This window comes from Pipistrellus kuhlii, unplaced genomic scaffold, assembly GCF_014108245.1.
Source record: "Pipistrellus kuhlii isolate mPipKuh1 unplaced genomic scaffold, mPipKuh1.p scaffold_m20_p_13, whole genome shotgun sequence".
NCBI classification, from domain to species: Eukaryota; Metazoa; Chordata; class Mammalia; order Chiroptera; family Vespertilionidae; genus Pipistrellus; species Pipistrellus kuhlii.
Window position 1 is genome coordinate 7,124,669 of NW_023425438.1, and position 26,824 is coordinate 7,151,492.

Genomic DNA, 26,824 nt, shown 5'->3' on the forward strand with positions numbered 1-26,824 from the left:
AGTGATACAAACATTTAAACTTTGTAGAAATATATAAAACTATAAAATACTCCCTACACACATAAAACATCTCCCCATTCCCAATCCTCCACCTCAGAAAACTATTATTAATAGTTTGGTGTATATTTATTGGTTTGAGAAGAGATTGGGGGAAGGGGCACCTATATTACTCTCTCTATATATAAAAGACTAATATGCTAAGCCTCCAACTGTCCGGCCAGTAGCTATGCACTGACCACCAGGGGGCAGACGCTCAACACAGGAGCTGCTGAGCTGCAGTGACTTGGCAGCAGCAGTTCTTGGGTGACACACCCTGAAACCAGAGAGGAAGGAGCCCAATTTCATGTAGGGGCCATGTGATTCCACCTTTGGCCGTGGGTCATGTTTTTGCTGGGGCACTGTCGACCCCAAATCTGGTTTACTGCACACTTGCATTTGTGTTCCACACCTTGTACCACAGCAACTTTGCAGAGTGCCCTCTAGCACTCCGGGACCCCTCGGGGGATGACGGAGAGCCGGTTTTGGCCTGATCCCTGAAGGCCAGGCCAACGGACCCCACCTACCAAAGGGACCGTACTCACGCAGACACCCTTCGAGCCACAGTGCTGAACCAGTTTCCTCTTCCTGGATTAGTGTTGCATGTGTATATATATATCTTTTTAACTAATGTAATTACATTATATTAACTGAAAGTTAGCTAGTGGTTTAAATTTAATATACTGTAGGCATTCACATATTTGTAAATATCAATATTGTTAAGTCATATACTGTTTTGTTCTTTTCTCATGCATTATTCTTATATTTTACAGAAGATTTGTCTACTAGTATCTCCGTATCTAATTGTCAGATCCAGGAAAATGTGGTAAGTAAAAATTACCTGTTTTTCTTATTCTCAGATTTCACATCCATGGATTCAACCAATTGCAGAGTGAAAACAGTATTTTTGTTCTGTAGTTGGTTGAATGCAAAGGGCCAAGAATAGTTAAGATTCGGGGAAGTCAAAGGTCATATGTTGATTTTTGACTGCATGGGGGTTGGCATCCCTCATCCCCACATTGTTCAAGGTCAGCTGCACAGGTTTTTATGTATTAGGCAATGGAAATCTTGACACTTTGTATATATCTGCATTTAATTTACTCAGAAATTTAGTGAGATAGATGTTATTCCCACTTTACCAACAAGAAAATTGAGGCCTAGGAGACTATAAATTATTAGACTGACTACCATGAGACAGGCACTGGCTAGGAATATAACACTAAACAAGATCGAGTGGCTAACATCATGGGACTGCAGTACATACCCAACAGAGGGTGACCTTGACTGAAGAGCAGTAGCATTGGAGAGTGCCACACCCCAAAGAATTTTCTGACAACTACCACCATTATTTTTTTTAAAAAAGAAGAAGGAAGGAAGGAAATGGGAGGGAGGGCAGGGATAAGTTGAGGAGTGGATTTTTGAGTTACAGACTTTCCTTTTCATCAGTCTTTCCAAATTAGCTTAATCTTAATATGAACCTTTTGTGTGTGTTTTCAAATTAAAGATAACAAATCTCTTTAATACTAAAATAGGTAAAACTTTGTCTTAATTTTTATGTTAATTTACTTTTTATAGATCACTACTTAATAAATATATGATTTTTTTTTTAATTCAAAGCATTTCTTCCTAATGGTCTTCTTACAGAATACATTATATTTGCACATTGAGAGTGACAGTATGAAAATTAGGCTTACTTTTCTAGACCATACAAAGCCAGTGTTTCATAAAATATTGATATGAAAATTAGTTGCCTGTGTCATAAAAACAAAAATGTATTTAAGTGTTTTAAGAGTCAGAGATGTTGAAAATGCTTTTTAAGGGTAAATTATACTTACTGCTTACTCTTTCCTAAATAGGACATCAGTACTGTTTACCAGATCTTTGCAGATGAGGTGCTTGGTTCAGGCCAGTTTGGCATTGTTTATGGAGGTAAGTGACTACAGCCATTTACATATAGTATCATATAATACATACCATAGAAACATTGTGAAATTTTAAAACATCTGCCAGCTATTACGTCTTGTCACAATTAAGTAGCAGAAAAAATAAGAAAATTAGTTTCACAGTAGCCTTTATCTCTTTCTGTAGCTCGCACATATTTGTGTATGAAAAATAAATGGTTTGAAGTTATGCCTGTTCATTGAAGTATATGTCCTACTGGTTTTCCAACACAAATGAGAACATGTGTCTACTGTTTGCTCTGTGATTTAGGATATTGGCAGTCACTTAACCTCACTGTGCCTCAGAATCTTCATCAATTTAATGGAGCTAATAGAAGCTGATGTGCAAGCTCATGTGCTTGTGAATATTAACTTAATGTACAGAAGGGTACTTGAGAAGCTTTAACAAAAGATTTGTTAAACCCTTGTCATCCCTTGCTAAGACTATGACAAGTAGTCTCCTAATTGGCCTTACTGCCTCCAGGCTTGCTCTAATAATATGGTTAAATCACTCGCTGATTCAGTGAGCCTAGAATAAAATTAATCCATTGGTACAATGTTCCCATCTTGATAGAGTCTCTAAATGACAGTTAACTATCATTTATTTAATAAGGTAGATTATTTTTCATCAAGTTGATTCAAATTCCTACCATTTCAAAAAATAAAACTCCCTTTATTGGGGTCAAATAATTTATTTCTCAAAATTAAAGGTGAGAGAAGGAGAAAGAACAAAATGAGCCAAAGAAACATAAGAGTAAATTCATATAAATTTCAGTCTGTGGGCAACTTTGAGATAAAGCTTTTGTATTGCATGTGAACTGTCAATTTGCTTCTTTTTTTTTCTATACTTTTTTTAAAAATAGGAAAACATAGGAAGACTGGAAGGGATGTGGCTATTAAAGTAATTGATAAGATGAGATTTCCCACAAAACAGGAAAGTCAACTCCGTAATGAAGTGGCTATTTTACAGGTAAAAAAAAAAAAAAAAAAAAAAGCTGCTTTTCGAGGGTTTTAATTTTGATTTATGAATTTTAAATCAAAGACTGTTCAATATACTGTTAAGAATAAGATTTGGGATTTTGTTTTGTTTTGTTTTGGTCTCATGACCTTTTGGCTTAGTGAGAGGGTAGTGAACATCTGAATTAACTCCTTAAGTTCTTTTTTAAAAAGAAAAAATTAGCCGAAACCGGTTTGGCTCAGTGGATAGAGCGTCGGCCTGCGGACTGAAGGGTCCCAGGTTTGATTCTGGTCAAGGGCATGTACCTTGGTTGCAGGCACATCCCCAGCAGGAGGCAGTTGGTCGATGATTCTCTCTCATCGATGTTTCTAACTCTCTATCCCTCTCTCTTCCTCTCTGTAAAAAAAAAAAATCAATAAAATATTTTTTTTAAAAAGGAAAAATTAAAGTACAGTAAACCAGGAGTTACAAAGAATCTCATTATTTTGCTCTATGGTAGTAATTTATTTAGAAGACATTTTCACAAGTAAAATCTTTAAAAAACATTCTATTCTTAATACATCTATCACCACATTTTGTTAGGTTATTTTTGTACCAACCAATTCTCACAGATTAGGTTCTTGACTATTATAGCAATTATTATAAAAATAAAGACTGCTTAAAAATTACTTACCTTTAGCCTGGCTGGTGTGGTTCAATGGTTGTGTTGACCTATGAACCAAGAGGTCATGGTTATATTCCCAATTAGGGCACATGGGCCAGGTTGCTGGCTTGGTCCCCAGTAGGGAGTGTGCAGGAGGCAGCTGATCAATGATTACATCATTGATGTTTCTAACTATCTTTCTCCCTCTCTCTGAAATCAATAAAAATATGTTTTAAAAGCTTTTACTAAATAACAGTAGTAGTTGTTATTTTATTAATTCAAAACTCTAAAGAATTAACTTATATCGCTTCTCGGCCTTTTGGCTAAGATCAAGTGTAGTATCTGTTCTTATCAGTTTAAAGAATTAACTTATGAATGTCTTAATCCATTAAGGTATATTTTAAAAGATATATTGGCGGTGAGTTAAATCCCATAAAATAAATTACTATGTGTTTTTTAAAATACATTTTTTATTGATTTTAGGGAGAGAGAGAGAGAGAAACATTGATGAGAGAGAAACATGGATTGGCTGCCTCCTGCACATCCCATTCTGGGGATCCAGCCCTCAACCAGGGTGTGTGCCCTGACTGGGAATTGAACATGCAACCTCCGGGTGCCTGATGGGTTGATACTCAACCACTGAGCAACACTGGCTGGGCTACTGTGTGTTTTATTTTCTTTTAACATTTTTACCTCTTTTGGGAGTCACCAAAGGGTAAGATTTAGTTTTATCTATTTAATTTTTCTGATAAATGTTTATCTTATTTAAGTATTTATCTTAAATGTTTATTTTTTTAAAAAATACTTAATATATAAAACAGTATACAACATTTAATACATAACATTCAAGTTTCTATCAATTCAATGTGTAGCTTGTGCACAACATTCTAGAAATCATGGTGATGTGATAGTTAAAGCTGTCAGCGCCCAATTTGCTTGTGGGTGAAGTTCAAGAAGACATTCTCACTAAACTTACGGTTCCTGGAAGAAGGTAAGAAATTTATAAACACATAACTAATTTTACATTTATTATACTATTGGTCACTAGTAATAACATTTGTCTCACTTCTTTTTCAGAGGAGTGATAATCAAATGGTTGGTCTACAAGCTACCTGTGTTCACTTCAAGGCTGCCTCCTGCAAAGAAAATTACCCTAAATGGGATATTAGCATTCACACTCTGTATTAGGCTATGACATTATTAAGAGATCTTTTTTCATATTTTATTTTGGAATCTTTCTCATCCAACTGATATGCAAAAATAAATAAATATTAAGGATATATTCCTAAAGCTTGATTTCTTGATGTCATTTTTTATCATAAACACTAAACCTCTTTTCCTCTATGTTAGCAACTCTGGATCATGGTAACGAATAGGAATTTTTAGGTAGTGCACAATGTAAAAACTTTATTAGTGTATCGTTCTGGTTATTTTGCTTGAAATTGCCCACCTGTGGGGATAGAATTAAGTAATTGTAAAATGTTTCCAAATATAATATTGTCATCTTAAATTTAATTCAATACTACGTTTGTGGTAGATTCTCTTCAAATTATTCATATAAAATATTTACATTTTTATATTTAGTAAATGGTGTATTTGTGTCATAAACTATACTTAATTTTTCTCAAATTCACCTAGCAGGAAGATGCTCCATTAAACAAGAGATATTTATCAGTTTTGTTGACTGATGAATTCAAACTAGTACCTCGTAGTACTAGGCATATAGCAAGAACTCTTATTATTTGTTGAATAAATGTATTTATGTGGGGAATTACTTAGAACATACTAAATTTTTAAAAAGGAAGTATGAAATGATCCATTTGTATAATTTCTCATAGGGGATGTGCAGGAGGCAGTCGATCAGTGACTCTCTTATAGAATGTGTATACTATATATGATGATATATGGTTATGTGCAGAAAAGGATTCATACCTGCATACACTGTCAGCATTGTCTCATCTGGGAGCATGCGGACTTTTACTTTCATTTCATAGTGATGGTAATTTCATAGTAATGATAAGTGTTTCTTTGGCTGTTGCCTGAGGTAGAAAAGGGGTGGTGCTGAGAAAACATTATCACAAACTTAAGCAGGAACTTTCTGTTTTGAATATTGTGTTACAAAGCCAGCATTTTCCCCTTCTTGGGAGCCATCCTAAGCTGTGAGAAAACGTAAACTGTAAAGCATACTCTGTCCTTCATAATAAAAGAGAGTTCAGACCTAAAAAATCAGTAGAAATTTTTCCAGAAATACGGAGATGGAGCAGGGCGCATGCAGGAAGGGATACCCCCAGAATGGATTTTGCTGGCTCTTTCTGAGATCACAACTGTGATATCCAGGCGCCTTCTCAGAGGACAGTCAAGGGGTGTCATGATCGATAAGATTTGTTTAATTCAAGGGAAAACACGTTAAATGAATTGAAGAAGGGCACTTAACAGTGTAAGAGTACAAATCACACTATACCAAATAACCAGTCATACGAATATATGCATATTCAAATTAAATATTTAAGGAATAGTATTATTTGATCTTCATGCGATTATCTAGAAGTAGATGTCAATATATATATATATAAAGCCCTCACCACCTGAAAACAATACTATTTTAATTCTTGAATCAAAGCAAAGTCAAAATTTCAGAACACTTTAGAAAATAATTACTTATTTGAACTATTGCTCTGAGAAAGCTTTATAACTTCAAATATTAAGCAAGAAAGAATGAAAATAAATTAAGAATCGACCTCAGGAATTTAAGGAAAGAACAATGAGTTTAAGGAAAGCAGAAGGGATTAAGTAAAAATGAAATTAATAAATTTAATACTGAAAATAATAAAAATTCTCCAAAAGCATGTTCTTTCGGGGTTGGGATAACAAAATAGTCAACCTAATAAAAAAAATATATATATAAAAACATCTTAAAGAGATAACCACAAATACTGAAAGAAAAAAAAAATATATAAGGCATTCTTAAGAAACTACCTTGCACAATTCTATCAGAAAAATTAGAAAACCAGGAGAAAAATGGTTAATTTTCTATGAAATTATAATTTTCCAAAGCAGATTTCAGAGAAGCTAGGACATTTAAACAGAAGTTAAGGGAGAATAATGTTACAGCACAATTCCATTTTTGTATGTGCATGTGTGTTTTTAGGAGGTGGTGAGGAGGGGAACTTAATAGACAACTACAGCATAGGGGACACCCAGCCATACTTCCAACTCTAGGTTGACCAAAAAAAGTTACAGTATTCTGAATTTTTCACTGCTACTGCCATTAATTATTCACTGTGGGCTATTTCACTTCTGTTTATAAAATTTTGTCACTTTTTGCTGCTTGTAAGATTATGGTGTTTTAAGTTGATTAGTAAATTGGAACATTAAATTGTTATAGGTTGATTAGCAAACAATATTTTGTGCTTCTTACTCATTTTCTTAAACATTTAAAAAAAAAACAATCATGAATTAGACATAGATTTAAAATGACTAAGACACAGTCTGCCCCTAATGAGCTAATGAGGCTACAGAGTGAGATACATACACATACATTGTGGAACCATGGGATAAATATTGGGGGAATTGAGATGATGGTGGATTTAAAAACATTTTAGAGATGGAGCTCAACTTCACATAGACACCAAAAAAAGTTTGCCCTCTTAGCATAATTAAGCACCCATGATAAGGACGAAAAGCATAAGAAAAATATTTCTATTCATAAGAAATTAAAAGTTTAATTACTTGAGTCAATGGAGCATATTTAAGATGAATTGGGAGAATGAAGTCAGATTTTTTAAGATCTTAAAATCCCAGCAGAGGAATTAAGATGTATGCCCAGAAATAAAGTGCTATTTGAACATTTTTGAGCATGGGTGACTTCTCAAGTTTGCTTTAGAGGAACTCTCCCAGTAAGACAGGTTGCTTTTTTATTAGCAGAAACAGTATCACATTCATCTTTGTGTTGTCCAGCCCTGGTAACATAATAGTACTCAAGTAGCATGGGTTGATGGAGATAGAAAGATGCTGAGTCTAAACAATGGAAGACCAAATCGACCTATAACTTAATGAGTATCAAGACTTGGGTAAATAATTACCTTAAAAAACAAAACCATCTCTTGAGCAAAGACCTTCACAAATACTTGCCCCAAAGAGTTCTGTTGTAATTAGCTAAAATTTGATTGGCAATTGGTGCTTATTCGTGTATAGCATAAAGTTAGTGTCAGAAGATTGAAAAGGTGAGAAAGAAAAGAAGTAATGGACAGGGCAATTATATAATCAAGTTGGGGAGATACTCTTTCGCCTCAGTGTATCAGCTCTCCATAATTTGGAAAAATCGTAATATATTTTGTTTGCTTTCATTGCTTATTTTCCTAAGCTGTTTTTCTTCCTTTTCCATGTATTCCCTACAATGAATCCTGCACCTCTTCAGAATTTGCACCATCCTGGGATTGTAAACCTGGAATGCATGTTTGAAACCCCAGAACGAGTTTTTGTAGTAATGGAAAAGCTGCATGGAGATATGTTGGAAATGATTCTGTCCAGTGAGAAAAGTCGACTTCCAGAACGAATTACTAAGTTCATGGTGACACAGGTATCTGAGCCGTTTTTTTAAACTAGAGAATAATTTTTTGACAGTGAAAGAACTGCCTAGTTTTTTATTTTTATTTTACTCGTATCCTGTTTTAGAAGTTCTTTTATGTTAGCATTGTTTCTTTTTTAAATTGTTCAATTACACTTGACACAATATCATATTAGTTTCATGTGTACAACATAGTGATTAGACATTTACAACATTTACAAAGTGGTCACCCTGGTAAGTCTAGTGCCCATGTGACACCATAGTTGTTATAGTATTATTGGCTATGTTCCCTATGCTTTATTTTATTTTTTATCTTTTAGTTAAATATATTGGGATGATTAGAAACTACACAAAATAATTAAATAGTAATGTATGTATTTTACATATTCCTAATGTGGGAATTGCTAATCTTGAAGCATAGAATAACACAATTAAATCTTGATGAGCTGTAGTTGGCTTTTCAAATTACTGTATCGTTCAACAGGTTAGATTGGGATTTAGCTATTATTTTCCCAGGCGTGGAAAAAAAACTGTTTTCTTTCAATAACAGATCCTTGTTGCTTTGAGGAATCTACATTTTAAAAATATCGTGCACTGTGATTTAAAGCCAGAAAATGTGCTACTCGCATCAGCAGAGCCGTTTCCTCAGGTGAGATGTTCTCCAAACCTTCTTAAGTATCATTTTAAGTATCTTTCAACATGACGAAGTACTTACATTAACAAAAAGCCATGCTGTAAGTTCAAGTATAGAACCATTTCACAGAAATGGTTTTCAGCCTGTAACTGCCAGTAAGGTTTAATATCTGAATAGTTTGAATTCAGATTTTGCTAATTATATTGTTCATTTTTATGAAAGACTTTCTAAATTTAACCAGATCTCTGCACGTAGACTGTGTGCAATTCACCTCTCCTTCTGGGTTGGGAATGAAGTGGGGGAGAATCGGCCTTGGAAGGTGCTCGTTGCTGAGGACAAAACCAGCTGAAGGGAGACCCTGCATTGGGAGACACTAGGTTATGATTATCTAGTTGGCAGGAAGCCAGTTCCTCTTGCTCTTTAGAATATTATATTTCAAGTATTTTTACCAAAACCTAGGTAAGAATTACATTTCCCATCACCACCAATGCTCAAGCACATAGAATACCGTTGGTGCACTATGTGTGATGCACTGTTTTTTTGGGGGGGTTTTTTTACTCAGTTAAATTTTTCATTAAAAAATGTTGATCTTGATCCAGATTTATTTCACCACCTAAAAATGAATCATGACCCAAAGTTTGAAAATTTTCCCTGAGAAATATGTTGGCGGTGCCTATGAATGTTTTTCACGGTTGTGTCATTAATGAACCTTCCAAACAGCTAGAATATCTGCTGCCAAACTATTGTTTAAGTACATTTAAAACATGTACAACTAGACAGATGCCTAGAATAAAAACAGCAGATGGCTATTGTACGTGGTAAATTCAACTCAAAATGTCTTTCAAAGAAAAAAAAGTATTAAAAATGATTTAACCTTTTTACTTTTAAAGAAGTGATCATATTCTTTCTTTCATAATGCCTAGTGGTTATCTTATCAGTTGGCAAGTGTGATACACTGTCATTTAGGGATAGGTTAGATAATGTAGAAGAAGATATAATTAGCACCATCCTCTGCATTGCAGGTGAAGCTGTGTGACTTTGGTTTTGCGCGCATCATCGGGGAAAAGTCGTTCCGGCGGTCTGTGGTAGGAACCCCAGCGTACTTAGCCCCGGAGGTTCTCAGAAGCAAAGGCTACAACCGTTCTCTAGACATGTGGTCAGTGGGAGTGATTGTCTACGTGAGCCTCAGTGGCACATTTCCTTTTAATGAAGATGAAGATATAAATGACCAAATCCAAAATGCTGCATTTATGTATCCACCAAATCCATGGAAAGAAATTTCTCTTGAAGGTAAAAAAAAATAAAATGAAAATGTTTAGCTCTATGCCTTTTAGTCTAAAAATCTTTGTGACCCCCTAGCAGCCTTTTTTTTTTTTTACTTCTTTTATATCTCCTAGTCATCTTCCAAATTCCATTAGTTACCGGTTTTTGAGCACCGGCATAGCACTACTCCAGGCCCCACTTGGCTCGTTTTGAACCACTAAAATCTCTGTCCTTTCTGCTCATCACAGGCAAATGCATCCTCAGGAAACACTTTACCCTACTATATATTCTTGCCTCAAATATTGACTATAAAGGCATGGATTTATTTCTGGGATTTATTTTGTGCCACTGATATGTATGCCTGTTTTTATACCAGTACCATGTTGTTTTGATTATTATGGCCTTATAGTATAGTTTGATATTAGGTAGAATAATTACTTCCAACTTTGTTCTTCTTTCTCAAGATTGCTTAGGCTATTTGGAGTCTTTTGTAGTTCCATATACATTTTTGGAATCTTTGTTCTAGTTCTGTGAAATACACCACTGGTATTTTTATAGGAATTGCATTGAATCTATAGATTGCTTTGGGTAGTATGGAAATTTTAACAATGTTAATTATTCCTATCAGTCTATACTTTTAACTTGTATTTTTATATTGCCTCCTTAATAAAAGATATGCTGTAAATTCAGTAAACAGTTTCATGGGTCACTAACAAGTTAGCTTAAAGGCCATTTCCTTAATGGGGAAAAAATTCCTCAACCTTCTATGTATTTCTATGGATTAAACTGCCTTCCAGGAAGTGCCACAGGTTTGGGATGCTTTGTACTCCCAAATTCATGCTTCTAATTTTGTATTTGCCTTAGCAATTGATTTGATAAACAACCTACTTCAAGTGAAGATGAGAAAACGTTACAGTGTGGACAAATCTCTTAGTCATCCCTGGCTGCAGGTAAAAAAAATGTGTCTCTCTTTGTCAAACCTCACTTAAGTAGATCATTGTGATTTCTCTTACCTAATGAAATTACTGTAAGATCAGCAGGCTCTACACATCTTAGGTTAGAATAACGCTCGTGTTCTCTAGTGATAACATGTTCTGTGGCTGAATCTCTGAAAGTTCCTGCAATACGCCCCTGAAGTGCAGAACTGATAGGCAGTTAACGCTCATAAACTGAAAGCAGTGAATTTGTCTTTCATGCTTTGTGTTTAGTTCACTTTTTTGTACAGTGAGCTTAACACATTATTTTCAAGTATATTTTACTTCTAAATAAATTTCTATTCAAAGGTCCATATTTGCATTGAAGAGATTAGAAATGCCATTTGAAACATTTGCCTTAATTCCTCCAAAAGCTATTGTATAGATTTTTTAAAAGTTACCCCTAAACCTCAGTATAAAGAGAGAATCATTAAATCTATTGTAAAAGCAGTGAGAAGTAGAGTTAACTTAGAAACAAATCAATAGTAATTATTCTCAGGGCCTATTTTTAAAAAATATATATTTTATTGATTTTTTACAGAGAGGAGGAGAGAGGGATAAAGAGCTAGAAACATCGATGAGAGAGAAATATGACCAGCTGCCTCTTGCACACCCCCTACCGGGGATGTGCCCGCATCTGGATGTGCAATGTACATGCCTTTGACTGGAATCGAACCTGGGACCTTTCAGTCCGCAGACTGATGCTCTACCACTGAGCCAAACCGGTTTTGGCTATTCTCAGGGCCTATTAAATTATCCTGATAATAGATTCTAGCTAAACACTTCCTCCTATTTTAAGGAGTAAGTCATAGACCTCGTATAGTAAAAAACAGTGTTTTTGTGATTAGCCTCCTCAGAAGCCTGAGACAATTTTTTTTTAACTTTAGAAACTAATTTCTTCATATTCAGTTTGAAGAAGTATTTATCTTTAATATTGATAATTTAAAATATTACAAATGGAACTTACTTTATATAGCAAGTACTTATGAGTAGGAGCTAGTCAATTATATGATTATACTAGTGTCCCGGTACACAAATTTTGTGCATGGGGTGGGGGGAGGGTGTGCCTCAGCCCAGCCTGCTCTCTCCAATCTGAGACCACTCTCACAATCTAGGACTGCTGGCCTGTCTGCCTTTCTGAATGCCCCTAACCGCTTCTGCCTGCCAGCCTGATTGATGCCTAACTGCCCTCCCCTGCAGGCCTGGTCACCCCTAACTGCCCTCCCCTGCAGGCTTGATCACCTCCAACTGTCCTTCCTTGCAGGCCTGGTCCCCTGCTGGCCATCTTATGTCCACTTGGGGGCAGTCATCTTTGACCACAAGGGGGTAGCCATCTTGTATGTTGGAATGATAGTCAATTTATATATTATTTTATTAAATAGGATTAGATGGGATAGAGGCCTGGTGCATGGTGGGGGCAGGCTGATTTGCTCTGAAGGGTGTCCTGGATCAGAGTGGGGATTCCCTTAGGGTGAGAGGCCTGTGGTGGTTTGCAGGCTGGCTACGACCCCCCTTCTCCCCCCCCCCCCCCCCCCCCCCCCCCCCCCCCCATGACCCAAGCAGAGGTCCTGGGATCTGGGATTTATCTTCTATAATTGAAACTTTGTAGCCTTTAGCGGAGGCCATTGCAGGCCAGGGCAGGCGGAAAGCTTGGCTTCCTCCATTGCCGGGGAAACCCAAGTCTCCTGCTCTTTCCGTGGCCGGAGCCATCTTGGTTGATTTAATTTGCATACTTGCTCTTAAATGGCTGGTGGGCATGGCTTATGGGTGTAGTGTAGGTACAGTCAATTGCATATTACGCTTATTAGATAGGATGGTGGTGAAAAAAAGTTGACGGATTTTGACGGATTTTGTTTTATAGTTCATAGTCACTTTATTATTATTATTTTTTTAGGACTATCAGACTTGGCTTGACCTTAGAGAATTTGAAACTCGCATTGGCGAACGTTACATTACACATGAAAGTGATGATGCCCGCTGGGAAATACATGCGTACACACACAACCTTGAATACCCAAAGCACTTCATCATGGCTCCCAATCCAGACGACATGGAAGAAGATCCTTAATTATCAACGAGCTAACTTCAATAAGGAAAGATTTCATTTTATGGACTGATATTTTGCTGCACAACTGTTGTTCTTTGGAGGCTGTCATCTGCAAGGATGCAAAGACATGAGGAAATGTGATAAGGAACCAGTGACACCAATACTGTAGTTCATGAGTAGGTACAAGAGGGGAAACAGTGATAAAGACATATAGTGACACCAAGATGAAGCTTTTCATAAATTTTTAGAGCATAAGAAATAACTTTTTTTGTATTTTGTTTTTTTCCTAATCCTTCACTTTAGTACAATAGTGGCACTTAATTTATCTTCCCTTTCCTGTTCTTATATTATTTTCAAGAAAGGGGACAGATGGGCAAGCTAGGATCCAGTTATTGCATAGCTTGATTAAATCATACAAGAGTTATAAGGTTGATTACTAAACAAATTTAAAGAGATATCAGAGAGGCTGCTGGCATATGATTTCCTATAAAGACTTTAAACATTTACCGTATTTAACTGACCCTAGAGGAGGTTTTTTTTATATCCACCTAAAAAAGGAATGCTGGACTATTTTACCTTTCTTTTTTAGGTCAATCAGGACTCTAAAACAGTGATCTCTAACTGTTTGGGAGTTGAAACTCTGAATATGCTCTCTATAACATAAAAGTTGTCACCTTTTGTTATAATAGCCTCTAAGGTAATTTTGGACAACTGATGCTACAAAACCAGGAACTGCTGATCTGAGTGATGAGTTACTGTGTATGTCTTCTCATAGCTCAACTCTGCTGCTAATAAATTATGTTCCCACTGACACCACTATGATGCCACAATTAGATTCCAGCATCCAATGGGTATAGCTCTAAACTATAATTATATAATTTATCTTAACACAGGGTAGACTAATTTGAGGGAGGAAATTAAATATATACTAAAAGTAACACCAGTGCAGGGTCAGTTAAAACTATAGAAAAGAATAGCAAACAGTGTCCTTTTTTTTTTTCTTCCCTTAGCTTATTGGAAGGCTGTGCAGATGTCTAGAGTGTTTTTAAATCAAGTTATTTTAAACAGTTTGGGTTGAGCATAAAACCCTTAGAAGGGTAGGGCTATATGACCAGCAGAGCAAATGAAAGGATAAGTATTTTTAAAACATTTCAACTCCAGCAGCCAGCTAAATAAGTTTTTTCTACTGATGTAAGAGATTAGACTTCATAGCTTTTTAAAAATTATTTAATAGTTTTCCCCAAAAAATTTTAATATCTGGAACTTATAAAATCAATGGCTTTTTGTTTCTTCATTCTTCATTAATCATTGTAAACTTTTTTCCCCCCTCCAAAGAGCAGAAGATTTGGAATTAGAAGATCGGGTTTAAGTCTTACAAAGACTTGGCTCCCTTTATTAGTTATGTTGGTCTGGCCAGGTGACAATTTGTCTGAGCCTGGAGTTCCTCAACCTACAAAATGAAGATCATAATTCTTGCCTCTACCTTCCTCACAGTGTTGTTTTAAAGATGTTATATATGAATAAGCTAAAAACTATAAAAGTGTTCATTGTCACTGCCCACTGAACTAGAGGTAGCAAAGGAAAAGATTGTTCCTCTTTTAACGAAGAGTCTGAGACCTTTTCACAATCTTTGAGCAGTAGCAAGCGTGCAGTGTTGCTCTTTTGAGTTCTTTAGATGTTACCTTCCACTCACAACAGTCATGAGCTAAGTGCATAATGAGCCCCATCTCACAAACAGGGAAATTGAGGCACCGGGAGATTAACTAGCTGCCGACGTTCACACGGTTAGTTTTTGAGCCCAGTCCCTTCTGACCGTTCTGTCATCCTGCTTCCCCATAAAGGTCTCCGGCAGACAGTCCATGTCCCTCAGTATTTCACTCTCAGAGTCTACAAAACCTTTTAGAAATGTGTTTTCCCTAGGATAGATGACTTCCCCAAATTTCTCCAAAGTCTGTTTATATCAGTGTGCTAAAAAGGAGTCAGCAGGCATCCTATTATGGTTTTACTACATAAGGTGAAAATTAACTGGAATGGTATTTGCTATACTTATATAATCAAATGATACAAGCCATGAAATTATTGCACTCTTTTTGTTGTTGAATGCCTAAAAAGTTTTCTAAATTTGTAAAGGCACTGTCAGATAATTTGGAGTTGAGTAATTACTCCAGAAACTGTATAACCTGCATAACCTTTTTTGTCTTGAAATCAGTTGTGTTTGTATAAAAAATTGTGAGAAACATTTGATAATGTACAAAGTAGTCTATAATGACACTGTTCAGTACATTTTTATATTTTTTGTTACATCCCACTTTTTGTAAATATCCTCAAAAAAGCTTAATAATAAAATGTATTTCCATATCACCATACTTTTCCATGTGGAAACCTGAGCCTATCTCTAGTCGAGATATCCAAAGAAAATTTTATTTCGTTGTGTTATTTCCCCAGGCTTTGGTAAGAGAACTATTTTGGAAATAGTATTTGTAAATGGAACTAATGCTATATTTAAGAACAATGATTTTTTTAACTGCCTAAAATAAATAACTCATTATTGTAATTTGATATGCAATTTGAGGTAATTAGAGGTCTCATTTCTTGGAACTGAAGTCTGAATAATTGTAACTATAAATTTTTTAGGCACTACCTTTAAATCATCCACTACTGCAGCTGCCAGAGGCTAGTTTAACTTATACCTAACACCAAGTGAATTTCCTAGGTTTCACCATAGAAGGCACTGCCTGACTCCTGGTTGTTTCTAGTTTTCCACAGGCTTTCTTACCTTCTGAAAATTGTCCCAACCAAGACTTTGAGGGGGAAAAATCATGGAAATAGAATAAGGGTGGCTAAGAATGGCCCAAGGCTGGACAGTATGAAAAAATAAGGCCTCCATGTTCTTTTGCTTTAGAGTAGGGGTGTCGAACTCAATCAGAGAAGGGGCCAAAATCTAAAATCCAGCCTCAATCGCGGGCCGAATGGTTTACTGAACAGTCATAGACTGTCATTGTGATGGAAACGCAGCCGAGTGCAGTGATGACAGCGCGGTGCGGGCCACATTGCAAGGCCTGGCGGGACGGATTTGGCCCGCGGGCCGTGTGTTTGACACATGTGCTTTAGAGTGACACAGAACGCTAATCCCGTTCTCAGTTAAGCCGAAGAAGCAATAAGAAGCAAGAATTTATCACTGCCCAAGAACTCCAACACAGTTCAAGACACATGGCTAATATCCTTTTCCTTTAATCTCACTTGTAAATTTGTGTTGCTAAAATAGCACTTCTTCAGAAAGTCCACGTGTCTGGTATTAATATAAAAGTCTGTGAACTAAAACATGAGAACTTAATAAAACTAAAACTTGACATTTATCTGAAAATAAGGGAGAATTAGCTCAATTTGGAAATATACCTCCTAGGTAGTCTACATTTAACTCACATTGTAAATACATGCTTACTGGTTTTACTGTTATTTTTAAACTTTTAAAACCTAATTTTATTTTTAGTGGTAAAAAAAAAGCCAAATACTTCAAAAGAAAACAAAGAAAAATGCTCTTTCCTCCCCTAAGACCCTCTTCCAGACTGGGAAATTTAATAGTGATTATTGGACATCCTTTCCTTATATACTGATATCACAGAACAGAAAACCAATCTGTACTAAAATATTCATTTCTGCGGAATTATAAGCATTTCCTTAAATGTAGCTTTTCTTCAACAAAACTGTAATCATAACTAAAACATTTTGCATCCTATTCTTTCCACTTTACAAATCTCAAGATAATATTTTCATATCCGAACATACCACTTTACATGATTTAAAAACATATACTAGTAGATAGATCTATTTAATCAGTCCCCAGTAAATGGCCATTTAGGTTGTTTCCAGTTTTCTAATCAGTGTCCATGTTTACTTTTTTAAATAAAGTAAAAATATAGCAACTAGCTTTATTTACTAAAAGAAACTCAGTTTCACACGTAAGAACGCGTATGTGTTCCCAGAGTTAAAATAACTCAAAAGGTTAACATTTAGCCCTAGACAGTTTGGCTCAGTGGATAGATAAGAGTATCGGCCTGTGGACTGAAGGATCCCGGGTTCGATTCCGGTCAAGGGCACATGCCTGGTTTGCAGGCTCAAACCCCAGTGGGGGACATGCAAGAGGCAGCCAATCAATGATTCTCTCTTATCATTGATATATCTCTCTCTCTCCCTCTCTGAAATCAATAAAAATTTTTCAAAAAAATAACTTTAAAAGATCAGTGTTTAGCCCTAGCCAGTGTGGCCCAGTGGATAAGCCTCAGCCTATAAACTGAAGGGTCCCAGGGTTCTTGTCAAGGGCACATACTCGGTTGTAGGCTTGATCCCTTTCCTGGTTGGGGCACACGCTGGCGGCAATCAATCAGTGTCTCTCACATTGATGTCTCTCTCTCCTCTCCTCCCTTCCATTCTCTCCTAAAATAAATGGGAAAATATCCTTGGGTGAGGATTAACAAGGAGAAAAAAAATTGATTAACAATTGGCTGGCTGTATCTACCTACCTACCTACCTACCTAAAAGGCTAAGTGACCATCTACCATCTGACGGGGAGCTATGATGTGCAATGACCACCAGGGGGCAGACGCTCAACACAGGAGCTGCCAAGCTGTAGTGACTTGGCAGCAGCAGTTCTCATGTGACACACCCTGGAACCAGAGAGGAGGGAGCCTGGTTCCGGGGTGCGTCACCCAAGAACCGCCCTTGCAATCCGGGACCCCTCGGGGAGCGTCAGAGAGCCAGTTTCGGCCTGATCACCACGGGCCAGACCAAGGGACCCCACTCCCCAGGTGCCCTATGAGCTGCGGGGCCGCTCGGCCAGGCAGGGACCACTGGAGGTTGGCTCCAGGGTGTGTCCAGCCCCTCTCACCCGGTCCCGCCCCACTGGCCACCTTTCAATTAATATGTGAACGAATCTGTGCACCAGGCCATTAGTTGTATATAAGATGGGCTGTTTTTATTGGCTGTGAAGAAATAAAATACTTATTTTACCTGTGACATATGAAATTCACTTCCTTTATTTTAGTTTCTTAGGTAGACTTGGGGACTAAAAGTCCGAACTGAAATGTCACTGCCAAGCAAGTTCACTAAATCCAGCCACAGGCGCTGGAGAAGGTTTTGACTGATTTGCATTTCTCTCTTGGCTTGGACCTTGAAGTCTCTGATGAGGCAGCAAGGCAAAAAAGTTAAATCGTTCTCCCATCTTCTTAGGATTCATTAACATATCATATCCCTGAAGTAGCTGCTGCCTCAGTGCTGGCTCAGCAGATTTACTTAAAAGAACCTGAAAGGAAAATAATTTCTTAGTAAAAAAACAGAAGAAAGGACTTCCAGCTATATGTAGTAATAATGACTATTAGCTATTCAATAACGCAGTGTTCAAAATGTTATTTCTGCCCTGACCGGTTTGGCTCAGTGGATAGAGCGTCGGCCTGTGGACTGAGGGCCCCGGGTTCAAATCCCAGGTGGTCTGATCTACACTGAAGGGTAAAAATGTCCCCAGAACAGTTTTAACATTCATACTTATAAATGCAGTTGCGTTTTCTTCGTGAACATGAACACTACTTGAAAATCTTAATTTTACCTCCCGTGGAGATGCGTGAAACAAAAGCTGCTCCGACCCAGGCCCCTGGACTAACTACAAGAACATTTAGGCCGGGTGAATTTCTGTTTGTTGGAAATACTGCGAATTTACAATATTTAATAATACGTGAGTAGACCATTACCTTTAGCCGGACATCAATGCCCATGTTTTTTAAAAACGTGTGTTGTTTTACTGGACCCAGAGAAGCCACTGTTCCCCGGGCCATTCTGCGCAAATAGCTGAAGTCCACGTCGGCTGTTAGGTCGGCTGTTCCTGGGGCAATTAAGACATCATGAAGCTTGTGGCCACAAAACCCCTTGAACATAATTTTTAAAATGATAAGTTTCTGTCCTTTTATGCTATTATCAAGATTAAAGACGTGCTATTTTAATACATTTTATACAACAACCATTGAAAATATGGCTTACATTGGCGGTTTACACACTGTTGATGCAGTAGCACCATTTTCTATGTGGAAAACCCAATATAAGGCACAGTGTTGGAGTGCCTGAAGTTGGTGCTATCCTTCACAGTTAACATTTTCATGCCTGCCCGCGAATAGGAGATCTCATTAATCCTCTGGATGAATCCACGTTGCCACAACCTAGATGGTGTTTTACAAAGTCTAACCACCAACCAGGTGCCTCAAAACCACCTGAGAATATGGTACTAGACTCTATCCAGACCTAGTGAATCAGAATCCTGGAGGTAAGGCTAGGAAATCAGCATTTCTAATACACTATCTGGGTTTTTATTAGATGCAATAAAGTTAAAAATTGAGAACCCAAGACTTAGAAAATGACAAATAGCATCTAGTTAAATATATTTCAACTAAAGTAAATTGAACATAACTGATCATATTCAAAGAATTTAAGAACGGATGTTTAGGGAGAAGAAAAAAAATACATCTGGAGAAGAAGAAAATATTGCAAATCTTATAGGAAAAGTTTGAATGATTACAGTAGCTAGATCAAATCTGCAAAGAAGTTCCAAATTATTTCTTCAAATGAAGGGTAGAATATTTAAAAAACTTGAGGCAAAATTTTCCATTTGTATATTTAGATGCTTATTAGGATCTATGCAGACCTAGGTTCTGCAACTTAAGGAAGAATGTGGACAATTCACACCCTGTTCAAAGGAGAGTTTGACAGTGGAGTTAGGCTTAGGAATAAGGTCTAGAGTTAAGAGTAATTATAGTGTGAATTAATATTAACTATAAAATAATGTAATACAACACTGTGAAGCACTATAGAAACAAAAGATAAAGATCTTAAATGAGCTTCAAAACTAACAACTGTTAACTAAACCATGCCAATTACATTCAGACAAGTCATGTGACTGAATGACACATACTCTGAAGGTGTCTGTCTTAGTCCCGTCATGACCGTAGTCAGCAATCAGGGCAGCACCTCCAGTCAGAGCAATGCGCTGAGAAAGTTCCTGAATAATAACACCGGCCTCAGGACACACTTCCACATGATCTCTTGTCTCATCGTGCTGGTAAGGAACAGTTTAAAGAAAACGCATCCAGTCAAGAGACAATATTGTCAACATTTGACAGGTCAACGGAGAAGGTACGAGACAAGTGCTTATGAACTCCATCTGTGATTGCACAACAGTGACGGTCACACAGCTGAGAAATGATTTTAACCCATTCTCCCGACAAGAGCCTCCGCACGGTTCACTGTTAATAAAAAGCACCTCGCTTGTTATAAGCGACTATTTCCCCCTAGAATGGCCCTCTAAAACAGTAACTCAGAAAGTAAGACTTGGACGGTAACAAACGAAGAAGAAAAATAAACGTAGTCCTACTTGTATGAAGGCTTCTGCGGGGGTGGCACACGGCGCCAGAACAAACCGCAGTTTATCGGAAACTTGTGGGTCGACATCAATGAGCACTTCTCGCCATCCGTGTGGGGTTTTCTAAACACAAAACAATGCATAAAAACAAATTGTTGCAAGTATGTTCTTAAAACTGTCACCAGCAAAAAGTATGATTGCTTTTCTCCTCTTACCATGTGTTCATAGATATTTACAGACAACTTTACCATTTAACATTATTTCAAGGCTCTACTTCTTTTCTTCTAAATAATGAGCAGACTGACAGACACAAATTATTAATGTTGTCTAGGTAAGAGGTGGATTTGTGGGAGATGAAATAAGCAGCCTGGAAAAAGAGACTTAGGGACACCAATCAGAAGCGTCTGCTAATAAATTGCTATTTAATACAGACTCTTCGCCTTAGAAGTTATCAGCACACACACGCTACTATCAAATCTTAAATCTTTTCATAGAAAGAATAAAGATAAATTCTAATCTTTGAAATTTAAAAATATTTGTTAAAAGAAATCTTTACTGTACTGTAGCCCTTTAGCATCCTACATTCTCATGCATCTTTATCTCAGAAGAATTAAGAATTCTTCAATAATTATCCTACAAGAATTAAGAATTCTACTTAATATTTCATTTTTACGTTTCAATTATTTATGTTCATGAGAAATTCCAGTATCATTAACTTCAAGTAATGTTTATATACTGAATAATTAAATACCGCAAATATGTATTCTTACAACACAAGGCCCTTTGCTATTCAATCATAAACATGTTTTTTCCATCATACCTGGAACTTGTGTACAGGAAGGACGTCAAAAAATTCATGTGCAACATAAAAGCTGTACTCTATTTAAAAGTGGAAGAAGAAAAAAATGTGTAAGCATTTTTAAGATAATGAACCGCTTCTTCTAAACATTAACAAAAAAATGCCTAATTCTTTCACTACCGTGAGGGGTTGTGATCGAAATTCTCTCATTAGTCCATGGAAAATCATTACCTTTTGGAACATCCTGTAGATCTCGGTACCAGGAAATTGGAATCCCAGACTTAGTAACACCTCTCATGTATACTGGGGATCCATCATTTCGCTCTAATGGGACCTTCTCTTCAGTCAGAGTTAATGCTTGAATCTCACTTAATTTTTGGCTCACCTCTACTAGATGTATTGAAATGTCACAGTTTTTCAGCACAGATCCAAGCTGACTAAACACCTAAATAAAGAAGAAAAATTGGCAAAATACAATGTGCTGAGTTTCAGTTTTCTAACCACTGACCTCAATAATATGCTCATCACAGTACAATATTTGGTTCCAGAAAAATTGGTTCCTTACATAGCCACTCTCCAGCAGTCTATAAGAATCATAGCCTATTAGAGTTATTAAACATAGTGTATATAAAAAAGGAACAGCCTGAACCAGTTTGGCTCAGTGGATAGAGCATTGGCCTGCGGACTGAAGGGTCCCAGGTTCAACTCCCATCAAGGGCATGTACCTTGGTTGCGGGCACATCCCCAGTAGGGGGTGTGCAGGAGGCAGCTGATCGATGTTTCTCTCTCATCAATTTAAAAATATATCAATATATATTTTATTGATTTTTTACAGAGGAATGGAGAGAGAGAGAGAGAGTCAGAAACATCGATGAGAGTCATCAATCCGCTGCCTCTTGCACACCCCCTAATGAGGACATGCCCGCAACCAAGGTCCATTCCCTTGACCAGAATCGAACCTGAAACCCTTGAGTCCAAAGGCCGATGCTCTATCCACTGAGCCAAACCGGTCAGGGCTGTCTCATCAATTTAAACTACGTTTCCTGACTACCAATGAGTCTGAGCATCTTTTTATTAGTATTGGCCATTTGGGTTTTCTGTTTCACGCTGGGCCTGTTCACATCTTCCACCTGGTTTTTCTACTGGGTTATCTTTCACTTTATTAACTTAGAAGACTACTAGTTCTTTGTTGGTTATGTGGTTGCAAATAACTTCTCTAACATATAGTTTGTCTCACCACTCCCTTTATGGTGTCTTTGAAGAACAAAAATTTTCTAGTTTATTTAAAGAACACAACGTTTTTAATTTTAATGTAGTGGAAATTATTAACATTTTCCTCTTAAGGGTCGTGTTGATATATAATTTAAAAACTTTTCTCCTACTCAGAAGACAAACATGATCTCCTATAATATCTTCTAAGTGTTATATACTTGTAGCTTTCACATTCACTCCCACCCCCATATTTTAACCATAAAACAGACAACAACTAATCACTCACTGTATTATTCTGCAATCTTTTAGTTAAGAAATGTGAGATTAGGGAATAGGAGGACTGAAAGCCTAGAAAATCAACAAAGTTTGCCAACTCAGTCAAAAGTAGTAAGAATCACATACATGAGACTTTAAGACACTCTTTTGTACCTACCCTCAAAATATCTCCTGCGAGGGTACCCCGACCTGGACCCAGTTCTACCAGCTGGAAAGCTGCACTTTTCCCAGTGGCCATCCATTCGCTAATAAACCATATCCCTAGCAGCTGTGACAAGAAAAAACTTGCATTACAGTATTATAAAGTATCAAAGTATACCACAATAAAAAACTCCATGCAAATACATACTTTATGCCAGAAAGCAAAATGTTTGCAAACAATCATATGTATTTAATATGTCCACATAGTGGCACACACAGGAAGATTCACTGGGACTATGTTACAACACATTCTAGTTAGGAAGCTTTACTAACTTGAGAAAATAGTTCAAAGTTACCCTCCACTACGAAAGGTCCCATGACACAGATAAGACTATCATAGAAATGTACTAGTATTTGAAATCAAATAGACATATGGTATATAATTATGTATATAACTATGCCAGTTCTTCGTATAATTTCAATAATTACATAGCTCTTAGCCATAAGCAATATTTTTTAATACCTGAATTCTACTTTCTCTTGTATATTACTTCTTAGTTCTAAATTGATCAAAGGTTATTATATCAAAATAAATAAACTAGAATTCCTGAAAAGAATCCAAAGTTTCTTAAAGGAAGACTTCTACTGAAACTATGGCCAAATTATAGTTGGAGGTGTTAGAGCTTTGATTCCAGTAATTCCTTCTGGGGTACTGTCTACCTCTTTGCTCAACCTTGCTTTTGTCTCTCTTCCTTCTCCCATTCTCCTGTTTCATCTGGATCACCTCTTTACCTCCATCTCTTTTCCTTCTCTTTACTCCTGCCCCCCTTATCTCTACATTCCCTCTTCTATGTGAAGTATAAACTTTTCATGGCCCATTATACCATTTCCTTTCTTCTGTTACCTTTCTATTCCCTCAATACTTACTACTAAAAAACTACAACTTTTGAGGAATCACCAAAACAAAGCTGTAAAACACTATTATATAGAATAAGGCAACTTGATCTGCTTTCAAATGTGTGTGATATCAGTTTCTTTTATAGTTTAGAGTGATATTACCTCCCCAAAGATCTGGCTTATTTCAGGTGAAGTGATGAAATCTCCTTTTTCTCCCAGCATGTCACGGTGCACATAATATCCCTACGTAAAAAGAGAAAATGGAAAAAAACAATTTTCAAATAAGGCTATTTTTAAGACACCCCTCCAAAATCATACATAATGTATACAATGAAACAAACAATTACATTTTAAGAAAGTTCTCTCTTCTAAATAATAAAGACAATCATAGTATCTTTACCCAAATTTTAGAAAGTGACAGTCATTTTGCAGAACTGGTAGAAAAGCAGAACGTCTCACCCTCCTTCTCTCTCCCTGCTCCTAAACCCTGTCTATCCCTCCAGCCTCCTCCCCAAAATTCTCACACTTTCCGCTGGTTCCATGGAGTGTTCATTTTGGGGACATTCATCAGTCCTTCCTTCATAAGCAAGCATTTCAGGTGTGTTTTCGGTGTTATGAACCCCTCTGTTAGTATAATGAGGCTGGTGGACCCTTTCAGAGAATGTTTTTAAATGCACAGGACATAAAACACATAGGGTTGTGGTCAGCAAACTGCAGCTCTTTGGCCCCTTGAGTGTTACTCTTCCACAAAATACCACGGCCTCGGCGAGTCTATTGAAGAAGTGGCGTTAGAAAAAGTTTGTTTAAAAATTTTGCTCTCAAAAGAAATTTCAATGGTTGTACTGTTGATATTAGGCTCTTTTGACTAATGAGTTGCCGACCTCTGACATAGGGTTACCAAAGAAAGTAAATAAAAAGGACTTATCAAATATTTAAAAAGAATGTGTGCTATAGTAATATATGGCTTCTTGATAAAAGTATTAAAAAACACACAATATTAAGCTAAAGGCCTAATAAGTAAAGTTCTGAAGCACAAATGAGCAAATGTTTTGAGATCATTCTGTTGTGATATGATACTATCAGCAATGTGCACTGATGCTAATTTAAGTCACAGGTATTACTGATGCTACTGGTTGTTGCCTATGTTCCTAGTCAGAAAATGCTAAGTTTCAGCCGAAACCGGTTTGGCTCAGTGGATAGAGCACCAGCCTGCAGACTGAGGGGTCCCGGGTTCGATTCTGGTCAAGGGCATGTACATCGGTTGCGGGCACATCCCCTGTGGGGGGTATGCAGGAGGCAGCTGGTCGATGTTCCTCTCTCATCAATGTTTCTGGCTCTCTATCCCTCTCCCTTCCTCTCTGTAAAAAAATCAACAAAAATATATATTTTTAAAAAATGCTAAATTTCAGTTAGAAGTGAACTCACATAACTGCCTTGCCTAAACCCCTGGACAGCGGGCCACCCCACATCCAACAACAGGCCAAACCAACCCCAGAATCCCACAGATCTCACATTTCCACTCAGCAAAAAGATGGAACACTCCAAAATAAAAGGACTACTGGCTTTCACCAACTGGCTTAGCGGAGCAGACAAGGAAAGCCAGGCCTGAGAGCTGGGACGATGCTTCATCCTAGAACAGCAAAGCCCCAGACCTTCCATTCTCAGGGGGGGAAAATCCAGAACATGCTCTATTTCCACTCAGAGTCCTGTAAACGTCACATACCGGACTGAACTCTATCTTTCCCTACCCTTCTACATTCCCTTTTCCCAGAGAAGTGACTCCACCATCTACCATCAGCCCAGACAAAAGAGTCACCCATCCCTCATTTCATAAACCCAATGGGTTACACCATCTCCTGAATGTAACTTCTGTAATTGGTCCCCTGTATAATGGCACCGCTGCTCACCGGCTCCCGCCCTGACCCACTACCATCCATGCAGCGGCCCTCAGGTCCTGCGGGGCGGCTCTTTCCCCTGGAAGGGACCCGGGCGGTGGGGACTGAAGACGCTGGGGCTCCGGTCTACCCGCACCCCCTCCGGGCTCACACCTCGCAAATCCGCTAGGACGGGCCTGCTCCTCGGGCTTCCCCGACCCACATACCTTGGCTGGGTTGGTCAAGACCTCCTTCATGTACTCGGCCACAGTGATGGGGCCAGTGGACTTGATTTTGTACACGAGATGCTGCAGCATTGGCGTCACCGGGTGGTTTTCTCCCGGCTCTTTCCCGGAGCTGAAGTGTCTTCCTCTCCAAAGGCAGGGGATGGCTGCGAAATACACATTATTACATGAGGCCCAGGAAAAAAAATATGTATTGTATATATCTTAGTATTTACATGTGCACAGCGGCCTGAGCGCTTTCCAAGTGGCTCCGTTAGCCGAAACCGGTTTGGCTCAGTGGCCTGCGGACTGAAGGGTCCCAGGTTCGATTCCAGTCAAGGGCATGTACCTTGGTTGCCGGCACATGCCCAGTGGGGGGTGTGCAGGAGGCAGCTGATCGATGTTTCTAACTCTCTATCCCTCTCTCTTCCTCTCTGTAAAAAATCAATAAAGTATACTTAAAAAAATAAATAAATAAATAAAAATAAACAGGGACCGTGAAAAAAATCTTAATATTTATACGTGCACAGAGGCCTGAGCGCTTTCAAAGTGCCTCCGTGAACCCCCTCACCGCGCCCGAAGCTCAGAAAGAGGGGTACCGTCCGCCGCACGAACACCGGGCGCAGGAACGCACGGTGCCCGGTGCCCGGTGCCCGGTGCCCACGACCCCGCCGGCGGCGGCTGGACTCCCGCCCCGCCCGGAGCGCCCCCGGCGGCGCCCGCAATCCGCAGAGCACCCGCCCACCCCCGCCGAGTCCCAGGGGCACCGGGGCTCGCGCGGAGCCACACTCACCAGCTCGCGCTGCCCCGCGCACCGCCCTGGCGCCGGCGCAGGCGAGGACCATCCTGCCGAACGCGCCCGGCAGCCGCGAGCCGCCCGGGGGAGTCGGGATCCCGACCACTTCCGGGAGAGACCGCGGTCCAGCCGGAAGTGCGTCAC

General features: G+C 38.2%; 2 protein-coding genes and 1 pseudogene across 3 annotated transcripts in view; 2 read left to right on the forward strand and 1 right to left on the reverse strand.

Annotated features, from left to right (window-relative positions):
- The window catches only part of PRKD3 (protein kinase D3), a 44,368-nt gene extending 28,740 nt beyond the window's left edge, over window positions 1–15,628 (forward strand). For both annotated transcript variants that reach the window (XM_036434745.2, XM_036434746.2), the window contains 8 exons: window positions 810–862; window positions 1,893–1,965; window positions 2,840–2,946; window positions 7,995–8,156; window positions 8,695–8,793; window positions 9,801–10,068; window positions 10,906–10,991; window positions 12,910–15,628. In XM_036434745.2, the coding sequence (XP_036290638.1) occupies window positions 810–862; window positions 1,893–1,965; window positions 2,840–2,946; window positions 7,995–8,156; window positions 8,695–8,793; window positions 9,801–10,068; window positions 10,906–10,991; window positions 12,910–13,083 (1,022 nt within the window). In that variant the 3' untranslated portion in view covers window positions 13,084–15,628. The remainder of the gene's footprint in view (window positions 1–809; window positions 863–1,892; window positions 1,966–2,839; window positions 2,947–7,994; window positions 8,157–8,694; window positions 8,794–9,800; window positions 10,069–10,905; window positions 10,992–12,909) is intronic.
- On the forward strand, window positions 3,881–4,011 carry LOC118717882 (annotated as a pseudogene).
- Window positions 15,629–18,076: 2,448 nt separating the features above from the next.
- Window positions 18,077–26,823, reverse strand: NDUFAF7 (NADH:ubiquinone oxidoreductase complex assembly factor 7). The gene is made up of 10 exons (XM_036434747.2): window positions 26,678–26,823; window positions 25,888–26,051; window positions 23,949–24,029; window positions 22,906–23,016; window positions 21,492–21,705; window positions 21,282–21,340; window positions 20,474–20,584; window positions 20,015–20,158; window positions 18,804–18,977; window positions 18,077–18,361 (listed from the first exon to the last, which is right to left on the reverse strand). The coding sequence occupies exons 1-10, from the start codon at window positions 26,727–26,729 to the stop codon at window positions 18,146–18,148; spliced, it is 1,326 nt and encodes a 441-aa protein (XP_036290640.1). The 5' UTR covers window positions 26,730–26,823; the 3' UTR covers window positions 18,077–18,145.
- Window position 26,824: the final 1 nt, after the last annotated feature.

What these genes read in the sequence shown, in the direction of transcription:
- NDUFAF7 (XM_036434747.2), bottom strand. Translation starts at nt 26,729, where the DNA reads ATGGTCCTCGCCTGCGCCGGCGCCAGGGCGGTGCGCGGGGCAGCGCGA. An exon ending in TCTACAGGATGTTCCAAAAG is followed by an intron (nt 21,341 to 21,491) that starts GTAATGATTTTC and finishes ACTTTTAAATAG; the next exon opens with AGTACAGCTTTTATGTTGCA. An exon ending in TTCCTGTACACAAGTTCCAG is followed by an intron (nt 20,585 to 21,281) that starts GTATGATGGAAA and finishes TTTTGTGTTTAG; the next exon opens with AAAACCCCACACGGATGGCG.